This window comes from Penicillium solitum (genome assembly GCF_028829755.1).
Source record: "Penicillium solitum strain IBT 25940 chromosome Unknown utg000009l_segment0_segment0, whole genome shotgun sequence".
NCBI lineage: Eukaryota > Fungi > Ascomycota > Eurotiomycetes > Eurotiales > Aspergillaceae > Penicillium > Penicillium solitum.
Window position 1 is genome coordinate 95,237 of NW_027072128.1, and position 19,108 is coordinate 114,344.

The 19,108-nt window shown below is 49.2% G+C and overlaps 6 protein-coding genes across 6 annotated transcripts; 2 read left to right on the plus strand and 4 right to left on the minus strand.

The window, feature by feature from the left end:
* Positions 1–734: 734 nt before the first annotated feature.
* On the minus strand, positions 735–2,111 carry N7455_011154 (uncharacterized protein). The gene is made up of 5 exons (XM_040959792.2): positions 1,933–2,111; positions 1,479–1,842; positions 1,302–1,419; positions 1,182–1,246; positions 735–1,116 (listed from the first exon to the last, which is right to left on the minus strand). Exons 1-5 carry the CDS (start codon positions 2,077–2,079, stop codon positions 767–769), a joined length of 1,044 nt encoding a protein of 347 aa, XP_040809723.2. The 5' UTR covers positions 2,080–2,111; the 3' UTR covers positions 735–766.
* A 901-nt stretch (positions 2,112–3,012) lies between these two features.
* N7455_011155 (cytochrome P450) lies at positions 3,013–4,748 on the plus strand (the record flags this gene model as incomplete). Its single annotated transcript, XM_040959775.2, has 4 exons — positions 3,013–3,142; positions 3,224–3,396; positions 3,452–3,704; positions 3,757–4,748. 4 exons carry the CDS (start codon positions 3,013–3,015, stop codon positions 4,746–4,748), a joined length of 1,548 nt encoding a protein of 515 aa, XP_040809744.1.
* A 269-nt stretch (positions 4,749–5,017) lies between these two features.
* Positions 5,018–8,555, minus strand: N7455_011156 (putative importin beta-4 subunit; the record flags this gene model as incomplete). The annotated part of the gene is made up of 3 exons (XM_040959803.2): positions 5,018–5,933; positions 6,142–8,452; positions 8,510–8,555. 3 exons carry the CDS (start codon positions 8,553–8,555, stop codon positions 5,018–5,020), a joined length of 3,273 nt encoding a protein of 1,090 aa, XP_040809739.1.
* Positions 8,556–9,051: 496 nt separating this feature from the next.
* Positions 9,052–13,589, minus strand: ncr1 (sphingolipid transporter NCR1). Its single transcript, XM_040959796.2, has 3 exons — positions 13,012–13,589; positions 9,478–12,934; positions 9,052–9,420 (listed from the first exon to the last, which is right to left on the minus strand). Exons 1-3 carry the CDS (start codon positions 13,276–13,278, stop codon positions 9,317–9,319), a joined length of 3,828 nt encoding a protein of 1,275 aa, XP_040809721.2. The 5' UTR covers positions 13,279–13,589; the 3' UTR covers positions 9,052–9,316.
* A 298-nt stretch (positions 13,590–13,887) lies between these two features.
* On the minus strand, positions 13,888–15,295 carry N7455_011158 (tudor domain-containing protein). The gene is made up of 3 exons (XM_040959817.2): positions 15,159–15,295; positions 14,359–15,085; positions 13,888–14,268 (listed from the first exon to the last, which is right to left on the minus strand). The coding sequence occupies exons 1-3, from the start codon at positions 15,207–15,209 to the stop codon at positions 14,180–14,182; spliced, it is 867 nt and encodes a 288-aa protein (XP_040809764.1). The 5' UTR covers positions 15,210–15,295; the 3' UTR covers positions 13,888–14,179.
* A 1,421-nt stretch (positions 15,296–16,716) lies between these two features.
* yap1 (putative bZIP transcription factor AP-1/Yap1) lies at positions 16,717–18,620 on the plus strand (the record flags this gene model as incomplete). The annotated part of the gene is made up of 3 exons (XM_040959836.2): positions 16,717–17,166; positions 17,233–18,395; positions 18,470–18,620. 3 exons carry the CDS (start codon positions 16,717–16,719, stop codon positions 18,618–18,620), a joined length of 1,764 nt encoding a protein of 587 aa, XP_040809782.2.
* Positions 18,621–19,108: the final 488 nt, after the last annotated feature.

The following is a 19,108-nucleotide window of genomic DNA, read 5'->3' on the forward strand; positions in this document are numbered from 1 at the left end:
AAACTACGAACCAAAAAAAGGGGCCATTAAATAATAAATATATTGGTGGGCTCAGGGTATGTCGCATGGACCCAACCATCAAAATCCCCTTGGACCCTGATCCGCAGATATTCCCCCGTATATAATTTTCTGGTGACCTCTCCACATGCGATCAGACCATCCGCCACTGGAATTCCCAGAAAAGTACGGAGTATATCGAGGAAGATTGAGAGGAATGGCAGCCAGCTCACATCACAGTGCATATGCAGAAATCGCACTCTTGATCGCCACAGTCACAGCCAAAGCATGGCTTAGAGACTGATTTGATGGGCTTTTTAATGGAGCTACCGGAGCTGCTGGAAGGAAGGACGCAGTCGAAAGGGGTTGAAATAGAGGTGACAGCCATGGTGGAGGCTAGACGGGCGTGGGATCTATTGAGGTTGTTAGATATCCGAAAGAGAGAGAGAGAGAGAGAGAGAAAGAACAACGTACCGTCAAGCAAAGATAATAAAACAAAAGCAGAAGTAATATATAGGGCTGAAAGCAGTGGGGGTTGAGGGGGGGGGAAATGAAGGGGGAAAGTTGAGAAAATCAGGTCCCAGCAGGCAGCCATATAACTTAACTTATGTATATAACATAATTATATGAAACATATGAAATATATTAAAATATTCAATGTTTTCACTTAAACTTCACCTCCAAAGAAACAGATCTCGACAATTTTAATTATATTGATACTCCCCGTTATACTCTTGTCTTGCTTTTAGCCTTGGGTTTGTACTCTGCTTTATATTCTCTCCACTCGCACCTCTTCTTGAATACGAATACCATCATGACTGCTTCCATATTGACCCACTAGAACCTCTTCATCACTCCGGCTATAACCAGTAGTAATATATGACTCGGTGTGCCCCTCCTGGACAACACTAAAAGCCGTGGCGCCCTTTGCCAGGTTCCGCATGCGATAGCGAGGGGATTGTTTGGGGTCTTCATGTTTGACATATCTGCCCTCCGAGCTCTCTGGACGCGATCCATGGACAATGGTGCGATATAAAGGGCGGACAGTGGGGATGCCAACGCAGATAAGGGTGACAGCCAGTTCAACGGCGGACCAAATTATGAGGTCAACCGTATCCTCTAGAAAAGGGGCACATGTGAGAATTAGTGATGTGTAGGGACTGAGAGGTTAAGAAGTGGATTACCAGTGTAGTTGGAGCTGGACATCCCGCCCAGTTCAATGGTTCTGATAATCCCGCAAATACAGGCTCTATAAATAAACATTAGTCTATATTCATAGAGGACGAGGCACTGAAGTGACACACATGAAGCCCAGACTTAAGCTAATTGCGATGGACATCTTTTCCTTGAATTTCATGTTAAGATTCCAAATGAAAATCCATGGAAGAAGAGCAAAATAGAAGTCCACAGCGGCACACCAGCCTGGATTGCATGAATATTAGCATATGGCTCATATAACAAGTCAAGGAGATCGAACATACATCCGAGCAAAACGGAGACAGGGGTGACTGGGATAACGGTATTCCCTGGAACGCGAGGGTCATATATAGATTGAGATGGAAGACGCTGGACCCAGAGGACGATGGCGGTCACTACCGACACAATGAACAAGCTGATCATCGAGATCCATATTGAAATACGATGCCATTGCTTGACAACAATGCGAAGCAGGAAGATTCCCAGCGACAGCTTCGCGATTGCCATTCCTAACACGGCAAATGTTTGTCCAATCAGTTCGTTATAGACGGCTTTCACGGCTGAGTCCATCTCCAAGGTATGTATGGGTTGTCCAAATCCATGTACACCAGCAATCGTGAGAAAGACGGTGTAAAGAAGTAGAAATACCTAGAGTCCGGTCAGCGTCCTATCATACTGGGGTAGCCCTGGAAGATCTGCCTTGGTGGGTTTATAGATGGAATGGGAAAGGAAACCTACCCAGGCCATATTGAAGACATGATCGTCCACTCCAAGTCCCTTCACGATATAGATTCGTGTATAGAGCCGGAGAGGAATCAGAATAAAAGAGATTAAAGTCATCGCCCACATCACTGAAATGGCACGAATGCCTTTGCCAGCTAACATCTTCCAAATTTTGAAACCGGGTTCAATGTAAAGCACCAAGCCCTATAGAACAGGGTGAGGGATCGAAAAATTAGACGACGTCATTGGTGTACAGAAAGGTACAGAAAAGTACAGAAAAATCCTCTTCCTCGACTCAATGTCTCAATAAATTAGAAAAAGAAAATGTCAAAGAAGACAGCCGTGGATTACCAGATAACTACAAATCAGACCCAAACCCAGTATACTCGGTTCAAAGGTTATAGGAGAACAGCGACAAGTGACAGCTTACTCCCTATGTCTCTTTGTTCATTCCCGCCCTTTCACAGGGTTGTAATTTGTATACCAGCTAATTTATGTGATAGCTTATATTATATATTAAGGCCAAGCAAACTAAACATCAGCGGGTCGGGAAAGGTCCATTTAGCTTAGCAACGGTCAGTAGCGCTCACTTAGGGAGTTCCCAAAGCCAATGGGGTTCTTCTAATTGGATATTCCGTACTCCGTATTTCGTACTTTTGGTGCTTCGGGCTATTGTGATGTGTTGACGTGTCTTTCCGGTAGCTCATTCGACCACTGTCACCGGAGGATGGCCCCTTTGGGGTAAATAAATTATGTATTTTCCTATTCAATTGGAGCTAATGTTTCATCTGATTGGCATTGACAGGGCCTACTTTGGAGCACGGTTGAATCTAGGCCCAGAAATATGGAGCATAGAGGATCTTCGTATCTTCGGTTGAACTAGCTTTTGATTCGCATGCTCATTTATACTCCGTATACGCCGTACAACGTACATGGGATCGGCCTTTTGAGGGGCATATTGTTACACTCGCCTATATGTTGCACGTGGGCTTATAATTTATTGTACGACCTATATGATAGATCTTCGAGAGTTTAGGGATGTATCCAACCCCTCCGAAACAATCAAATATCATTCCACATATGAATATTTTTACAATGTTTGATTATGGGAATAAAGATGCTGTCACCATGATTGGCTATGTCTTTGTCCTAGCACTCCCGATCTGGTATTTGACGGCATATCTTCTGTCCCCGCTACGCCGTTATCCCGGTCCCTTTCTCGCAGGTGAGTCGACCAGTATCCTTCTAAAGGCCAATTTGGCAGCAGAGGGAGCCAGTTCCATATTGACCTCTCATATTTTGATAGGCTGGACGAATCTATGGCGCATGCTACATGTTCGCCAGGGGAAGTACCATGTGGTCATCCACGAGCTGCACAAGAAGTACGGCCCAGTGGTGCGCATTGGCCCCAACGTGCTCGATCTAGATATCCCCGAGTTGATCAAGACAGTTTACAATATCAAATCGGAGTATTTGAAGGTGAGTGTCTCTCTGACCGCGAGTGGTTACTAGTACTGATCATAGCCTGTGACAGACCGAGTTTTATCATGGCAGCAGTGCGAAAAACAACGGCAAAATCATCTACAATCTCTTCAGCGAGTGCGATCCTAAATTACATGCACAACAGAAGCGACCCATCTCGAAACATTACTCCCTCACCGGGGTGCTTCCGCTGGAGCCCCATATCGATGATATGATTTCGTACTTGTGTGAACGCCTGGAGGAGAAATTCATCGATGGATCCAATCGAACCAAGACATGCGACCTAGGTGAATGGATTGCGTATTGTAAGTTCAGACCCTGTACATCCATGCTTCCGAGGACTTATAAATCGTCCAGATACCTGGGACGTGGTTGGCAATGCCACATTCAGCCAGCCCCTTGGATACCTGGAACACGGATGTGACTTTGACGATACCCTACGCATCGCGAATGTTGCTATGGACTACTTCTCTCTCGTGGGACAGATGCCAATTCTGGATCACTTGTTGGACAAAAACCCCATCTACCGAATTGGCCCGCCGTCCTTCGGAACCGTCGCCAACATATCAATCCAGCACCTCATGGACCGACTGCAGAACAAGGACACCGACTACCATGACCCCAGCAAGCCCGACTTCCTAGACAAATTCATCGAGGCCAAGGAGAAATACCCAGACGTGGTGGACGACTCGCAAATCATCTCATATCTACTAGCCAACATGATTGCAGGAGCCGACACAACCGGCATCACCATCAACGCGGCATTGTACTTCTCCTTGAAACATCCTCACGTTTGGGAGCGTCTCAGAGCCGAGATTCCCGCCTATGACCATACCCCTGAAAACAAAGTGGTATCGTACAAATCCGCCAGGCAGTCCCCATACCTAGATGCCGTGGTACGAGAATCACTGAGATGTCATCCCGGTGTCGCCATGCTCCTGGAACGATACGTACCAGAGGGTGGACTTGCCCTCCCTGATGGAAGTCTCGTTCCTGCAGGGTCCATAGTTGGCATGAACCCCTACGTTGTGGGACGCAATAAGTCTGTCTGGGGCGAAGATGCCGAAGAATTCCGCCCGGAGAGATGGCTTCGCGATGAGAAACGGGAGACTGAAGATGCGTTCCAGGAACGTTTGCTGTCAATGAATAAGGCTGACCTCGCTTTTGGTGGTGGAAGCCGTATTTGTATCGGGAAGCACATTGGTCTGCTGGAGGTGTATAAGGTGATTGCAACTCTTGTGTCACGGTACGATATCCAGCTGGTCCATCCGAAGGAGGATTGGAAGACGCATAACAGCTTCTTTGTGCGGCAGACGGGCATTGAAGTGAAGCTTACTCGCCGGAGCTGAGACACTGTGATCTACGACATGACACGGCTACAGAGGTACAGATACATGTACGTAGGTAGTCTAGCCACTTCTACACAAAGGTTCAAGGTTGAAGATCAAAGCATGTAGTCATTGACAGTATATACAGCAGCAACTTTTGAGGGGGTTTCATCAATCATCGCCGCAGTGACTGGGGTATCGTCTAGTCATCTCGGGCTTCCAAGCCATCCGTCTATCCATTAAATAAATCCTTTTTTTTTGTTCATCAATCCATAATAGAAGCAACTTGCTTACAGCTGCTCCGCCCAGGGAGCGGCACCGGGCTGCATCTGGTTCAGCCACTTGACAAGCTCAATGAGCTCGACCCGGCGCTCATCCTCCAACTGATCCTCATCGCCGGTGAGAACCGACTGGAAGACGGGAAGGAGGCTGGGGGTGAGTTCACGGATGGTGACATCCTCCCACTTGTACATCTGGCAGATCATGCGGTACAGAGGCTCGTTCTCCTCGTAGTCGTTCTTCAGGGGAAGAATGTTGACCAGAGCAGGAAGAACATCCTTGGTAGGGACACTATCGCGGTAACGCAAGATCATGCGGCTGACACAGCCGGTGGCGTTATCCTGGAGACGCGAGACATCCATCTGAAGGCAAGCCTCAAGACGGGCAAGGATGGTGGGGATCTCCTTGATGATCTCGGCCTCAGCGTTGGAGTGCTGAATCAAGCGGCCAACGGCATAGGCAGCGTTGGACTTGGTCTGGGAGTCCTCATCGGCGAGGCGGTGAAGGAGTAGCTTCAAGAAGACAGAGGTGAAGGGGGTCACGGCGGCACCCATGCCGTTGATGCACTCAGCGAGGACACCGACAGCAGTGGCTCGCTCAAGAGACTCAGAGCTACCAGCGTAGCGAAGAATGGTCTTCTCGAACACCTTCCAGAGCTCAGCGAAGCTCTGGCCCATGGCAGCAGCCATGCCAGAGACAACATCCAGGGCGGTGTCAACAACGATCCAGTCGAACTCAGAAGATTCCTCTCCAGCCTCGAGAGTCTCCTCCTCAGGGCCGAACTCCACCTGACAGATGTGCTGCTTGGTGATGATATCAGTGATCATCTGGATCACATTGTGAAGCATGGTCTCGTTGGCAATGAGGGCGGGACCGCAGAAGCGCAGGTTCTCGGCCATGTTGCGGTTGATATCGGCGACAGTAGAGCTATTAAGTATCGGTCAGCAATCAAGTCATTGAATCGACAGTGATAAATAATGAGGCAATGGTAGGAGTAGATCTCAGAATGTAGACTTCGCCGTTTACATCAAGTACGCCTTTGGCGCATCAAAGTGAGCTGGGTTAAGCGGAAAAACATCATCATAGAAATGATTGGGCAAGGGGTAAAAAAGGAAAAAGGTTAGGTGAAACATACCGGTCATCTTCTTCGGTCCACATCTTAACAGTAGCCGTCATGAGGATTTCACCGAACTTCTGGACCTCCTTGGCAGGCTGAACCTGAAGGGGGAGACCAGGCTGCCACTTGGGCATCTGACCATTCTCCTCTGCGATAGCGAAGAGCATCGCGTAAGAGCGGTGCAAAGTGCTGATGGTGCTCTTGCGAACACCCTCGTAAGGGTGCTCACACAAGGGCATCACATGCTCAATGGTCTTCTCGAAGTAGGGCAGGAAGGAGCTGCGGGTGTGGGTGACAAGATCACCAATGACCTCAACAGCGATCTCCTTCTCGAGCGAAAGAGGAGTGGTGGCGGTGATGTCATCCCAGTCATCCTCGTCCTCAAGGTCCACATCCTCGATATCACCATCATCTTCGTCGTCGGCACTTGCGACCTTGACCTTGCGGCCGTTGAAGGTAACCTCCTGGCCAACAAGATCCTTGGCAGCACTACCGAGGTCGACATCAAGGTCGCTCTCGTCCTGCTCGATGCAATCGTACAGACCCTTCACGACACCGTCAAGGAAGGGAGCGAAGTGCTCGCCATAGACCTTGGCCATGGCACCCCAGAATATGTATGTGCTCTCCTTGAGACGGGAGTGACCGAGGTGCAAAGCTTCCTCAGTGGCGCGCATGAGGGGCTCAACGTACGGCTGGTAACGCTCGGGGCCAGCAGCAGCGGCCATCTCACCCATGGAGTCGGTGACACTGGCACGGAGGTCCAGTTCATCCTCACTGTCCTTGACGGCGGCGAACTCTTGGAGGAGATGCATCGACTCATCGAAGAATGAGAGGAAGGAGTCTCCGGCAGAGGAGGCGAGGGAGCCAAGAGCACCGGCAGCAAGAGCCTTGATCTTGAAATCGGGGTGCTTGAAGAGGTTGTGCAGGATAGGAACCAGCTCAGCCTGGTAGGGGGAAACATCCTTCTCATCCAGGCCATCAACGACAGCATCAATGGCACTAATTCCGGCCTTGATGATGTCAAGTGTAGGGCCTTCCTCCTCACCCTTGTACTCCTGCATAGCGCTGGCCAAGTTCTGGAAGAGCAAGGGCATGAGGCGCGCGTGCTCGGAGCTGAGATCTTCAACGAGGTCCTCTGCGAGACGAGCGACAGCGTGCAACGAAGCCTGGCGCACCTTGGGGTCCTGATCAGCAAGGAGCTGCAGGACCATAGGGAAAATCTCCTTCATCTGGGTGCTGATAAAGTCGGGGGCACCCTCAACACACATGCCAAGAGCCATGATACCAGCGCGACGGTAGTCTGGGTCGGGGTTGTTAAAGTACTGGCCCAGCGCGTTGAGCAAGGGAACAACGACCTGGCTAGGAGGCAGACTCTGGGAGAGCATGTCCAGGAGGCCAAGAGCAGAACGGGCAGGTGTGATATCATCATCGCCAGGAGCGGCATCGCCCAGCTCGGTCACGATCTGGAGAGCGGTGCGGGTGAGCTCCTCGCCAATACGCATACCCTGGACCTTGAGCTTGCGGTATTGAATGGTCTGCATGAGGAAGCTGATGGCCTGGGTGCGGACATCCTCATCCACCTCGGTGTTGGCAGAGATCTGGTTCATCAAGATGACCAGGTCCTTGAGGTGGACAGTCAGCAAAGCAGGGTCACAACCAAGCAGAGTCTGGAAGACTTCGAAAGACTGCATGATGTGGTCCTCCTCTTGCTTCTCAATGGAGTCCTTGAGGATGGCGACCATGGCAGGAACCATCTCCTGGAATGCCTTGACGGGAGCCTCATCCTCCTCAGAGTCCAGGTGCATAGCGAGCTTGCTCAAAGACATGAGTGTGTTGATACGAACTTCAGCACTCTCAGGATCCCGGATCGTCTTGTTGAAGAGGTTGAAGAGGTCCTGGAACTTCTCCTCAAAGCCTTCACCTAGAGTATCCAAGATGGTAAAGAGAATATAGATAGCCACAGCACGCTCTGCGGCATTGCCATTGTTGCCAGCCTGTAGCAGCAGGTTGGGCAGGTCAGCCCACTCGCCGTCGTTCAAATCAATCTTCGCAATGGCGGAGATGATCTGAGCGATGGAGTGCTGGACGAGAGATGAACTCTCGCCCATGGTGGAGCGAAGCAACTGCTCGCGGATCTGGGGCTTCTGGTCGGCAGGAACCTTCAACCAGTGCTTTGAAACGAGCGAACGGGACTCCACGGAAGAGAGCTGGCGCAGATTTTGGTCATCATGGCTAGTGCAGATCTGGATGAGGAAGACAAGGGATTCGGGCTTGTTGTAGAACTCCTTTTGCAAGACTCCGGTGGCCTCCTTAAGGTTTCCCTGGGAGGCTACATGAAGGGGTCAGCGAGACGAACATGGGCTTCGACATTGCAAGACTAACTCACGATCCAGGATAATCTGCAATTGCTGCAGGAATCGCTGTTGATCCATGATGGAGAGAGGGGATATAGAAGATTTTCGAGTGATTCTTTTTTCTTTCAACAGTTTCAGTTGCCCCAGGTCTCTCTATCAGAGAGACAGGCCACAGGAACAAGGATTGAGCAGTCTGTCTCAGACAAACAACTCAAAGGGGGTATCACAAAGCAATATTGACAGGAAGAAAAAAAGGAAAGAGAGAGGAAGATGAAGAAAAAAAAAAGGAGAGTGGTGGGGGGAGAGAAGAAAAGAGAAGAACAGAAAAAAAAAATTTAGGGGAGTGGGCTCGTGCCGAATTGGGCTTAGCGCGGGAACAGTTGTCAACACGCGGGAATTTGGGCAGAGATTTCTTTCAACTTCGTTTATATTGGGTTATGTTGGGTTATATTAGGGTTGTATTTAGCAAGATTGTATTATATTATACATTAACAAGTACTATCATGTTATGGTGATAATTCGCACAATTGGTTCTTACTATAGAGAGTGCAATTGGGACATGATCATTATATACATGTCACTGGAACCTCTAGGTCACAGAAGAGTATAGAAATGTCCCACATTGAAGATAGAAAAATAGGGCGGGGGAAATAATTCAAAAAAAAAATCCTTTCGCTTCCAAACTCCTCTTCCGTCCATCTTGTTCGATGGTGAGCAAACTGTGCCTCAGCAAAAAGAACACCGGATTGACAGTGCTTTGTTATGTACTAACAGCCGTGCATCCGGTGGTTTCCAGAAGACCCACACACCAATGAAGCCCCAAATAACCGAGGCATCGCTTAGTATTCATCAGTGTCATAATCATCATGGACTAGCGAGGAGCGGTAACCACGTGAAGCGAGGTTGGCTTCTAGGCCACCGTCAGACGCAGGGTCAAAGTAACCTAAATCGGTCAGTAGAGCTCACGTTATTCCATGGTGATGGGTCAATTTGTACATACCACCGCCGCCAAAGTAGCTAAGAGCGACTGGTAAGAAGATGAGAGCATGTGTAGCAGCAAAAATCACCAGGGCTAGCCACACACGGAAGTAGTAGATCTCGAAGATCTTGCTCCGAGTAAACGCCAACACGGAAACTCCTAAAAGCTTGGTCACGGTGATACCACTGAAGACACTGCCACCGACATTGACCAAGGCCGCCCATGCTCGAGCATCCTTACCACGGAATTCGACAGGAACCTTCTCCATAATGGGTCGAGCTGGGAACATGAATGCTCGGGCAATGTGAGCACAGAACTCAACGCCAATGCCCACACAAATAATCAGGTTGACAAGAGACACGGCGTTCAAGGAGACACCAGCGATCGCCATGGTGCCAATGATATCGACCACTATCATAACCACCGTGGTTGTAACGACAGCGCCCGTGGCTATAGACCCCAGTATCACAGAGGTCAAGACGAAGATGATAGCCACAGCCGACCCTAGAAGGGTACCAGTAAGTCGCACAATGGAGACGTATTGATCAAAGAAGATGTAGAACTTGGAATATGGGAAGACGTCGATATTATGCTCCTGTGAGATGCCATCTGCAATCCGGCGAGCTGCAATATACGCCTCGATGAATTCCTCCTGGCTCCGAAGGGGCGTGTGACTAGTACGGAAATGGCTGGCATTGATTGTCGTATACTTCTCATCAATAACCAAAGCATTGCTGTAGGGTGCTTTGCCACCAAGGGGACATGAGGCATCGGTGGGAGCATCGATCCATTTTTTGGCATAATGAATAAATTCAGATCCCTCTGGCATTCCCAAGAGAGAGATATTCCAGGCAGGAACGCGATCCTCGAAACAAAGCTTGCCGTTTTCTTTGCAGCAGTCTTGCTGGGGGTTTAACCAATAGAGGAAATCATCAATCCAGCTCGCGGCAGAACCTGCAAGATAAGAAACATCCGGACGCTTAGACTCTTGCTCGAGAATAAAGGGCAGCGAATATTCCTCGCAAGTGGTGAACCGTCCACAGAGCTGTTGTTGGTGACCTCGCTCAGTGACATTCACATTCCGGGTCACGAAGTAGACCGGAGGCCCCACACCAAAGTATGAATCCAGGTCGTTGAAATATGAAATCAGATACGAGTCGCTGGGAAGCGCAATCCGTTGATCTAACCCAAGAGGAACCTCGGGGATAAACGCTAGACCAGCAGTCAAAAGACCCAAGAAAAATATAACAACCCCAACTTTCACACGACGATCCAGGAGGAAAGGAGCGTAGACCCGACGAATAAAGGCCTGCAGGGTACTCTCCCCATCCTGTCCGTCATAGTTTTCCTCGGGGAAGCCGAATGAGTTTGCTTTTCGGACAGTAAGACAAGGGATACAGTCCGCACGGAGACTCTGCACCCGTCTCTGATTCAGAGCCAAGACGGAGATGAACATAGTAATTTGCAGAATGGCATTGATGAAGACAGCACCGGCGGCGTATGCGGCAAAATTCTTGACAGCAGGCATACCAACAAAGACACCCAGGGCAAAGGCCACTGTCTCCGTCAAAGCAGACAGGAAGATGCTAGGTCCGATTCGACTAACCGCTCGAGCAACTCGCTCGTCAATTTCTTCATCGGGATGGCTGATATTGACTCGCTCGAATTCGTGGACGATCAAGAAAATGTTGTCTACTCCCACGGCCAGGACTAAAAATGGAATAACTTCAGCAATGATCAAGGTCACCTTGACGCCCGCTGCCGAGAACAGTCCGACCGATGCCGAAACGGACATCAAAACAATGATGATGCCGACGATACCCAGTGTAAATTTAGACTGAACAAGGGCATTGGACGGATTGGTCAGCAGAGACCTCCAGGTAACTGTGACGGAACCCAGGGCCATTGAGGCGTAGAAGAACATGATCAGATAACTGATGACAACGATCTTCGCATCTGTGTTGGTAGACTTGTTCAGTTCCTGCTCCAAACTGACCTCGGAATTGAACGACACGCGAAGGCCTCGCTCGGCAGCTTCTTCTTGGACTACCCCGAGAACGGCCTGGAAAGTGTTCTCCCAGTCGATAGCTTTTGCTTCTTCTTCGGTTCCCTGCGCAAAGTTATTTACCACCCAGGTCACAATGAGTGCCTGGGCATCCAGAACATCCCCTGTATCTTCATATCCACCAAGAATCATTTCGGGCTTGAGGGGCTGCGAGAAATCGGGGAGACAGCTAGGGTCTCCGGGTGACTCTGTACAGTGGCTAAGTCTGTCCTTCCATGTATCTGGGGCAAGGTTTGAGACAGAACCGCCGAAATACCCAGTGACCGATTGCACGACACAGGCTTCTCCGGTCGGTTTGAAACAAACGTCATCGAAGTTGAGAGCCTGGTCCAACGAGATCACGCGGCGCACGCGAGACTCGACGTCAAACCACCAGGTGAGGGTTTCGTAGTCCAAGAGCGGACGTGAGTCGTTCTCTGGGCGGTTATTCACCAAAAATGCCTGCTCAGCTCGGTAGAATGGACCAAAGCTCTGATCAAAGAAATCCTTCTCCTGGGCGGCCGCAGATGATGGACTCACCCAGAGTCGCACCGGGTCCGTTTCAACGGTGAAGCTCAGCCACCCTAGGCTCAGCAGTGCAACTCCGATGACGCTGGCGGATATTGTTATTGCTGGGAACCGCGCACAAACACCACCAATTCGGTGGAACAAGGCTGACAGCACAGAGTTGAGCTTGTACACTCCCTGTGACCGTTCCATATATCCTCCACGGTGCATGATTTCCCCTTCATCTTCGTCGTCACTGAGCGTGGGATCTTGCAGCAAGCGCACCCGCTCTGGTTTGCGGAACCGGCGCTCCTTGTATGTGACATAGCTTGCCAGAGCCATAACAAACAATAGAAAGATGGAATAAACGAGAATGACGGCAAAAGAGAGACATGGTAGAAGTCCTACGTGACATATCTTGTGGGGAGAGATGGCGGGCAACTCCGGACACACGTCCGGACAATCGACACAAGAGCACCGGAATGATTTGTCCTCGTCATTGCAGGCCTTTGGCTTTATTGACAAAGCCTTCATTCCTTGCGGGTCAGACCCACTGGGCTCTGTGTGGTAGTTAATCTGGAACGGGCTTCCCAGAAACTTCTTATCACCTAAGAATTTCATGAAATGGGTATCGTCTTTCGCACCGCCACCAATGAAGTCGATGGCTTTTCCACCCGAAGCACCGTTCTTTACATTCTTGCAGCTGTCGAAGAAGCCGCTTTGGTACTCCTTGGACCAAATATTGTCCAACTCGGTCACAAGTCTTTTGCCAGAGCTGTTTTCTTCTGTTTTGGTGACATTGACGAAAAGCGACTGGTCAGGGGAGCATGTAAAGGTACAGAAGATGTTGAAGAAGTTGTCTCGGCAGGCGGGACAGGATGCAATGATTCCCTCTGCTAGTTTGAGGTTACTTGAAAGCGCATCGATCTATGGCTCATCAGCATGATGGAAAAATAAATATAGACATGGCAGCCTTATTGAAACCAGAGGTCGGGATTGCTCACCTGTTCATCTAGACAACAGACCGGGCCTTCACTCCACTTGCTGCCACACAGATTTACCAACTTCTGGCGTACAGCGTCTTCTGGTTGTTGCGCCAGGTCATTATCGGGACAGGGTAGTTCTCCCCCGAAAATAGACTGCTTTCCACAATGACCTCGAATAGCACAACGGCCCCTTTCGTGGATTTTGGTTTCGCCCTGTGCGCCGACCAGCATGGGCGCAAATGAGCCCAGCCCAACGATCGCAGCGATAGCCCTAGGTAACCGCATGTTGTGGGGAGGGTGAGTATGGTGAGAGAAAGGACCCTTTATACCAGACTTCAATTAAGATGCCGAGGGCGACACTTTCAATACCGGAGGTTGGCCATGCACTGGTCGGTCCGTGTGGGGAAGGTTGTAGGCCGAGCTCAGGAGCTGGTGCAAGGAGGGAGTGCGAATTCGAAGGACAATTTGACGATGGGGTTCAATACAAAGATCAGATTAATATCAATATTTCAAGCTTGATAGCGGCTATGATAGAAGAAGCGATAAAGTAAGAGATAGAGTAAGAAAGCAAAGCAAGCTTTCAGAGTTGAGTGACGTGAAGGCGGAGACCCCCGGTACATTTTTGGTCCCCGCACGGTCACCACAGTCACGCAACAAACCCATCAAAGTACCCAGTTGGCGCTAACGTCAGGCACAAATGATTTGGCTATATCGTGGCTCAAATCACATTGTAGAACTGACTTTCCTCTTCTTGGCATTTGGAACTAGAGCCAGATTGCTCAAAATATCTTTCCAAGGGATTTTCAATATATATATATATATTGAAAATGTCATCGCTCAAAGAGACCCCAAGAAAGGTATATAGGGAGATTTTGAGTCTACATTGTAAGCCCTAAGATATGTCCTTTTGTAATACTCATGATTTCATTCAAAAAAAAATAATACAAACATAGAAATGACCGACTCCGAGCTGAACCGCATTCTATGAACAGGAACTCCGAGTCTCAAAACAGAAGAGACAAATATGACTGCGTCTGCATCGCCGGTGATTCAGTTAGCGATGAGAACAAATATGAGAAGAGCCAAGAGAGATATCATGAGGTGTCACATGTGAAAAAAAAATTGGCAAAACCATTCGCCCAAGGGGTATCATCACAATCCGGGCCTGGCAACATAAACATGCAACTTAATAGTTGTCCTCTTCCAAATGTTGGTAAACGTGGCGGGTTCGGGTCGGATCCTTGCGCATGGTTTGTCCAGAACCTGTAAATCCCACTAAGAAAGAGATGAGACCAATTAGCATCCACCAGAGTTGAGAAAAAACAAAAAAAAAAACAAAAACACAATTGAATAGAAACCCCATACCTCGTGCATTGACACCTTCACCTGTGCGGAACATGCTCTCCTTTTTGCCGAACGCACCCTTGCCTTTGCCCTTGGTCTTCGCAGCGAAATCTTTCCACTTATTCTTGCCTTCTTCGAGCTCCTTGTTCGCTTTGACCTTGCGGGGCATCTTAGCGGGACGAACTAGTCCATCACCGGCCTTGTTGGGTTCGTTGCGAGCCTGGGTAGCTAGTGCGGGGTTGATATCTGCCGCGGCGGAGATCACACCGGGGTGAGGGAGAGCGGGCGAGGGCGATGCCGAACTGCCTGGGGTTCCATCAGCCTTGCGCTTTCGTGAGTCAGTGCCAGACATGGGTCGGATATCCTTGGCTGTCAAATTTTCCACAGTTGCATATGACTTGAATGTGACAAGGTAGACTGGGTTGGTTGATGAGCCAGTGATGGAGTTAATTTTGGCCGGGTAGAAAGCACGATCGCCGGAGACCCAACGCGCAAGAACAATGTCGTTCACCGAGAATGATACGGGAGTAGTAGTTACAGCAGGTGCCTCCTCTGGGTGTTCAGTAGGCTTTGGGGAACCATTATCCTTGAATCGGCCAGCCTTGGGAGCCGGTTTGGCGGGTGCAGTGGGCTTGAGTTCGGCGATTTGGGTTTGGAGAACGGCGATGTATTCTTCGAGTTCGGTTTTGAGGCTGTTTAGTTCCACATTATCAGGGTCTACCTCCAAGCCTAACGCGACAGTTTCCATCTATTGATTCTAAGTTAGTGACGAATCACGGCGCGTGGTGACCGTTTGGGGGATTCGATTTGCGGTAACTAACCTGCGATTTGCATTCCGTCAGATCTGTCTCCAAGGAAGAGATATCAGCCATGATGAAATTCTGATTGATTTTGAATTCAGAGAGATGTGCACGATCGTGATCTTAGAAACTGAACCTGATTGACGCGTATCGGTAGGAAGAGAGTGCGGAGAAATAATTATTATGTTCTATCTCATGGCAAATTCATCCGTGATCACGTGCATTCGCTTTCCGCCTTTTTCTCCGCCTTAATATATGGTTTGACGCCACTATGTAACTAGTTATCTAACATGATTATGTACGTAACTAACTACGAGTAAACTAAGTACCTAGGTAAGTCTGGTGTGGATTGAGGTTTTGATTTAGGGGTCATGGGGTAAATTAAGCTATTCTATCTAAATTAGCAGTCAAGCTTGTTCAGTGTGATGGTATCTATGGATGTACGGAGTACATAGGTCATTATCTTATAGTATTGGATACATCATAGAGAATCCACTTTCTGCAGATCGACGGGGATATGCATGTTAAAAGTCTACATTGTTTTAGAGCTATGGAGTACGGAGTACGGAGTACAGTATGGTCGATACTATATAAACCATGTCCAATTAATTCCCTGTTTTCCTATGGGGTATAGGAAAAGTGGCAAGTGGCAACGTCATTAAATGGTCTGACCTCGGGACACCCAAAATCTCGGACCGGAGATTGGGAGACCCGTGGGGCCAGACCGGAGAGATTAGTGAGTACATATGTACATGTATACATGTATACACAAGTATATATGTACTCCGTAGATTACAGGTATATTGCCCGTCAAGATATGAGTCAAATAGGATAATCCGATGAAAATATACTCGGAATTCCGGGAGCAGTAGGAGCAGTACGCAGTACATAGTAACCCGTTTAGGGCTCTTGAGAGAAGCTACTCGAAGTGGAGAAGAAAAAAAAAGAAGAGAAAACTGATTTCAAAGCAGAGACATCCACAGCCAATCATATCCTTAGAACCATTCACCGCCCATCCATGATCGCCCTTCTCCCCCCCTCCTCCAATCCTCCAATCCTCCAGTCCTCCAGTCATACTCTCTCTTTCATTATTTCTCTTGGATTCTGCAACTTTCATATTTCAATTTCATTTGTTTTCAATCTTTCCATATCAGCCTCGTATTTTGAGCCACACTTCGACCGTAATTTGACTAGCGGGGAATCTGTCCTCAGGCCCCTCTCGAGAGAGCCGCTAGAAACTCTTCTTCTTCTTTCCCCCTCCATATCCAAATATCGCCCCCCCATATCACCTCATCCCCACCATATTTGCAATTTTTATTATCGATTTTTACTTGCGACTGATAAAGATCCAATATACAATCGGATTGTTGAGATTGTTCACTCACAAATCCGGCGAAGCTGTGAAGCTATATTGTGAGGATCGAATCATCCTTCAATCCTCGTCGTTTTACGGCATCCATCAATATCTGTTACGGGCGGGAGGCCCGGCTGGACTCTGTATTGAAATCTATTCAATTTCCATCTCGTCGCCCTTTTTTGGTTTTCGTGTCAGCCCCTCTATTGAAAGTAAACCGTCACAATGGGTGATTACGAACGATTCCAGCAAGGTCTTTACCTTTCCCCAAACCAGCAAGATCTCCTGCTTGCCGCTCTATCTTCCAACAACCCCAGTCAAAAGCCCCAAAGTGGCTCTCCCCCGCTCAAGTCCTCTCAGAGCCCCGACGAAAATTCCTCAAACGGTCTCAGCGCCCCTCCCTCGGGCGGGTTTGATAATTCCCATGCCAACAATTTCGGGTTTGGGGATGATGAAAGCCCTTTCTTGGATTTCACCCCGGACGTTGACTTCGATTTCCCCGGTTCCGCCGACTTGATTGGGGACCTACCGGGATCGGCCGACTACGATATCGGCGGGAAGCGAAAGTCCCTCGACGGAAAGTCGGACATTGAAGGGGAAGAGACCGGAAAGAAACGTAGGGAAAGTGAGGCCAAGAAGCCTGGTAGGAAGCCACTGACTTCAGAGCCTACTACGGTATGCCACTCTTGCTGCACGCGGAAGTTGCTGGGACTAGAGTCGTGAACTGACGTGATTGAGCAGAAGCGCAAGGCCCAAAACCGAGCTGCCCAGCGAGCCTTCCGCGAACGCAAGGAGAAGCACTTGAAGGATCTGGAGGATTCGGTGGAAAAGCTGCAGAAGACATCGGACATGACAAACCAGGAGAATGGTTTGCTGCGTGCCCAGGTCGAACGGTTGCAGGTCGAGCTCCGTGAGTACCGAAAGCGCCTTTCCTGGATGGCCTCGGGATCAGGAAATGCCATGTCGGCTATGAGCTCGAATTCCATTCCGAGTGCTCATTCTAAGGGAGCCTATGGCCTCCAAAACAATGAGTTTCTCTTCGACTTTCCCAAGTTCGGCGATTTGCCTGGTGGTCATCTCTTCAATGGACAAGCCAACAAGAATGACCAATCCAAATCCAATGTCAACACCCCTCAGGCACCGGGTGTCTTGGGTCGTGACAATCTGAACAGCCCTTCGTCTCGATCGAACTCTCTTGCCCCGTCCAACAAATCGAAGTCTCATGGGACTGTTCACAGCGTTACTTCCGCCAAAGCACCCTACTCTGGCTTCAAGTCTTCCGGAAATGATACCTCTACTTCGGAGAATTCTCCGTCGTCTTCGTCCGACTCGCACCAGAGCCAGATGCTGTCCTCGAACGGGACTTCCCCAGAACCAAGTCTGAACTCTCCTGCAGATGGGCAGTACCGCGAGCTGGGACCAGGTGATTCGTGCGGCGGGCATGTCACCACCGATGGCGAGAAATCCTTCTGTGCACAGCTTGGTATGGCGTGCGGGAACATCAGAAATCCCGTCCCAGCGGTCCGGGATAATAGCAGATCCAAATCCCAGAGCGTTTCAAGCGGCCAGCCCACCCCAATTGATAACCCAGCCGAGGGCGAAGATCCTCCGGATCTTGGAATCGATTGGTTGGCCCATCAGAATGGCGGCCAGTTCGATCCAGTGCTCTTTGGTGACTGGCGAGAGCCCCAAGATGCAGTGCTGTCTCAGGACTTCGGCTCTTTCTTCAATGAAGCATTCCCTCTACCGGACCTGGGTAGTCCCTCCCACAACTTGTCCGAGGTCGCCACTGACGCGACCCAACCCAAGAAGAGCCTCCTTTCCCAGATTGATAGCAGGCTCGAGGAAGATGAGGTCGTTCCCGGCGAAGACCAGTCGCAGATGCTGTCGTGCACGAAGATCTGGTATGTCCCTGCTCATCTCCATATTCATCAATTCATTTTACTTCAGCTTACTGACATTATTTTTTCTTCTCTAGGGATCGTCTTCAATCCATGGAAAGATTCCGCAACGGCGAGATCGATGTTGACAATCTCTGCTCCGAGCTTCGCACTAAGGCCCGATGCTCTGAGGGTGGTGTAGTCGTGAACCAGAATGACGTTGACGACATTATGGGACGAGCCAAGTAGCGGCTTGCTTCCAGAAGGCTCACCATCACCGCCGCCCTCAGCATAACTCACACTCGGGCTTAATTCACGATTCACGGACCAACACCAACTCATTGATACTCGCGTTCTTTTGATTTCTACGCATACCCATCATCGATTGTCATTTATGGGAGGAATCCTGCTCGGCGTCATGAATACAACACAGGATAAAAGAGGAAAATTCATGGGAGGGGAGAAATAACATCCAATTCAATGGATATTTGATTTTGAACACAAATCTTTTTTGTCAATGCCCATAGTTGGGCAATCTATCAATGTCCCATCTTAAGGGGACAACACACTCCTTTTTTTTACTTCCTCGCGCACATTTGCCTATTTATCCTCCCTTTTTTTTTTTGCAACAGTAATTGCCGTTTGATTGTTTCATGCTTGTTTTGATCGACATCGTTAAGCTTATCGAACGGGGGACTACCGTCTCACACTGGCCATGAGATTTAAGCAAATACGGG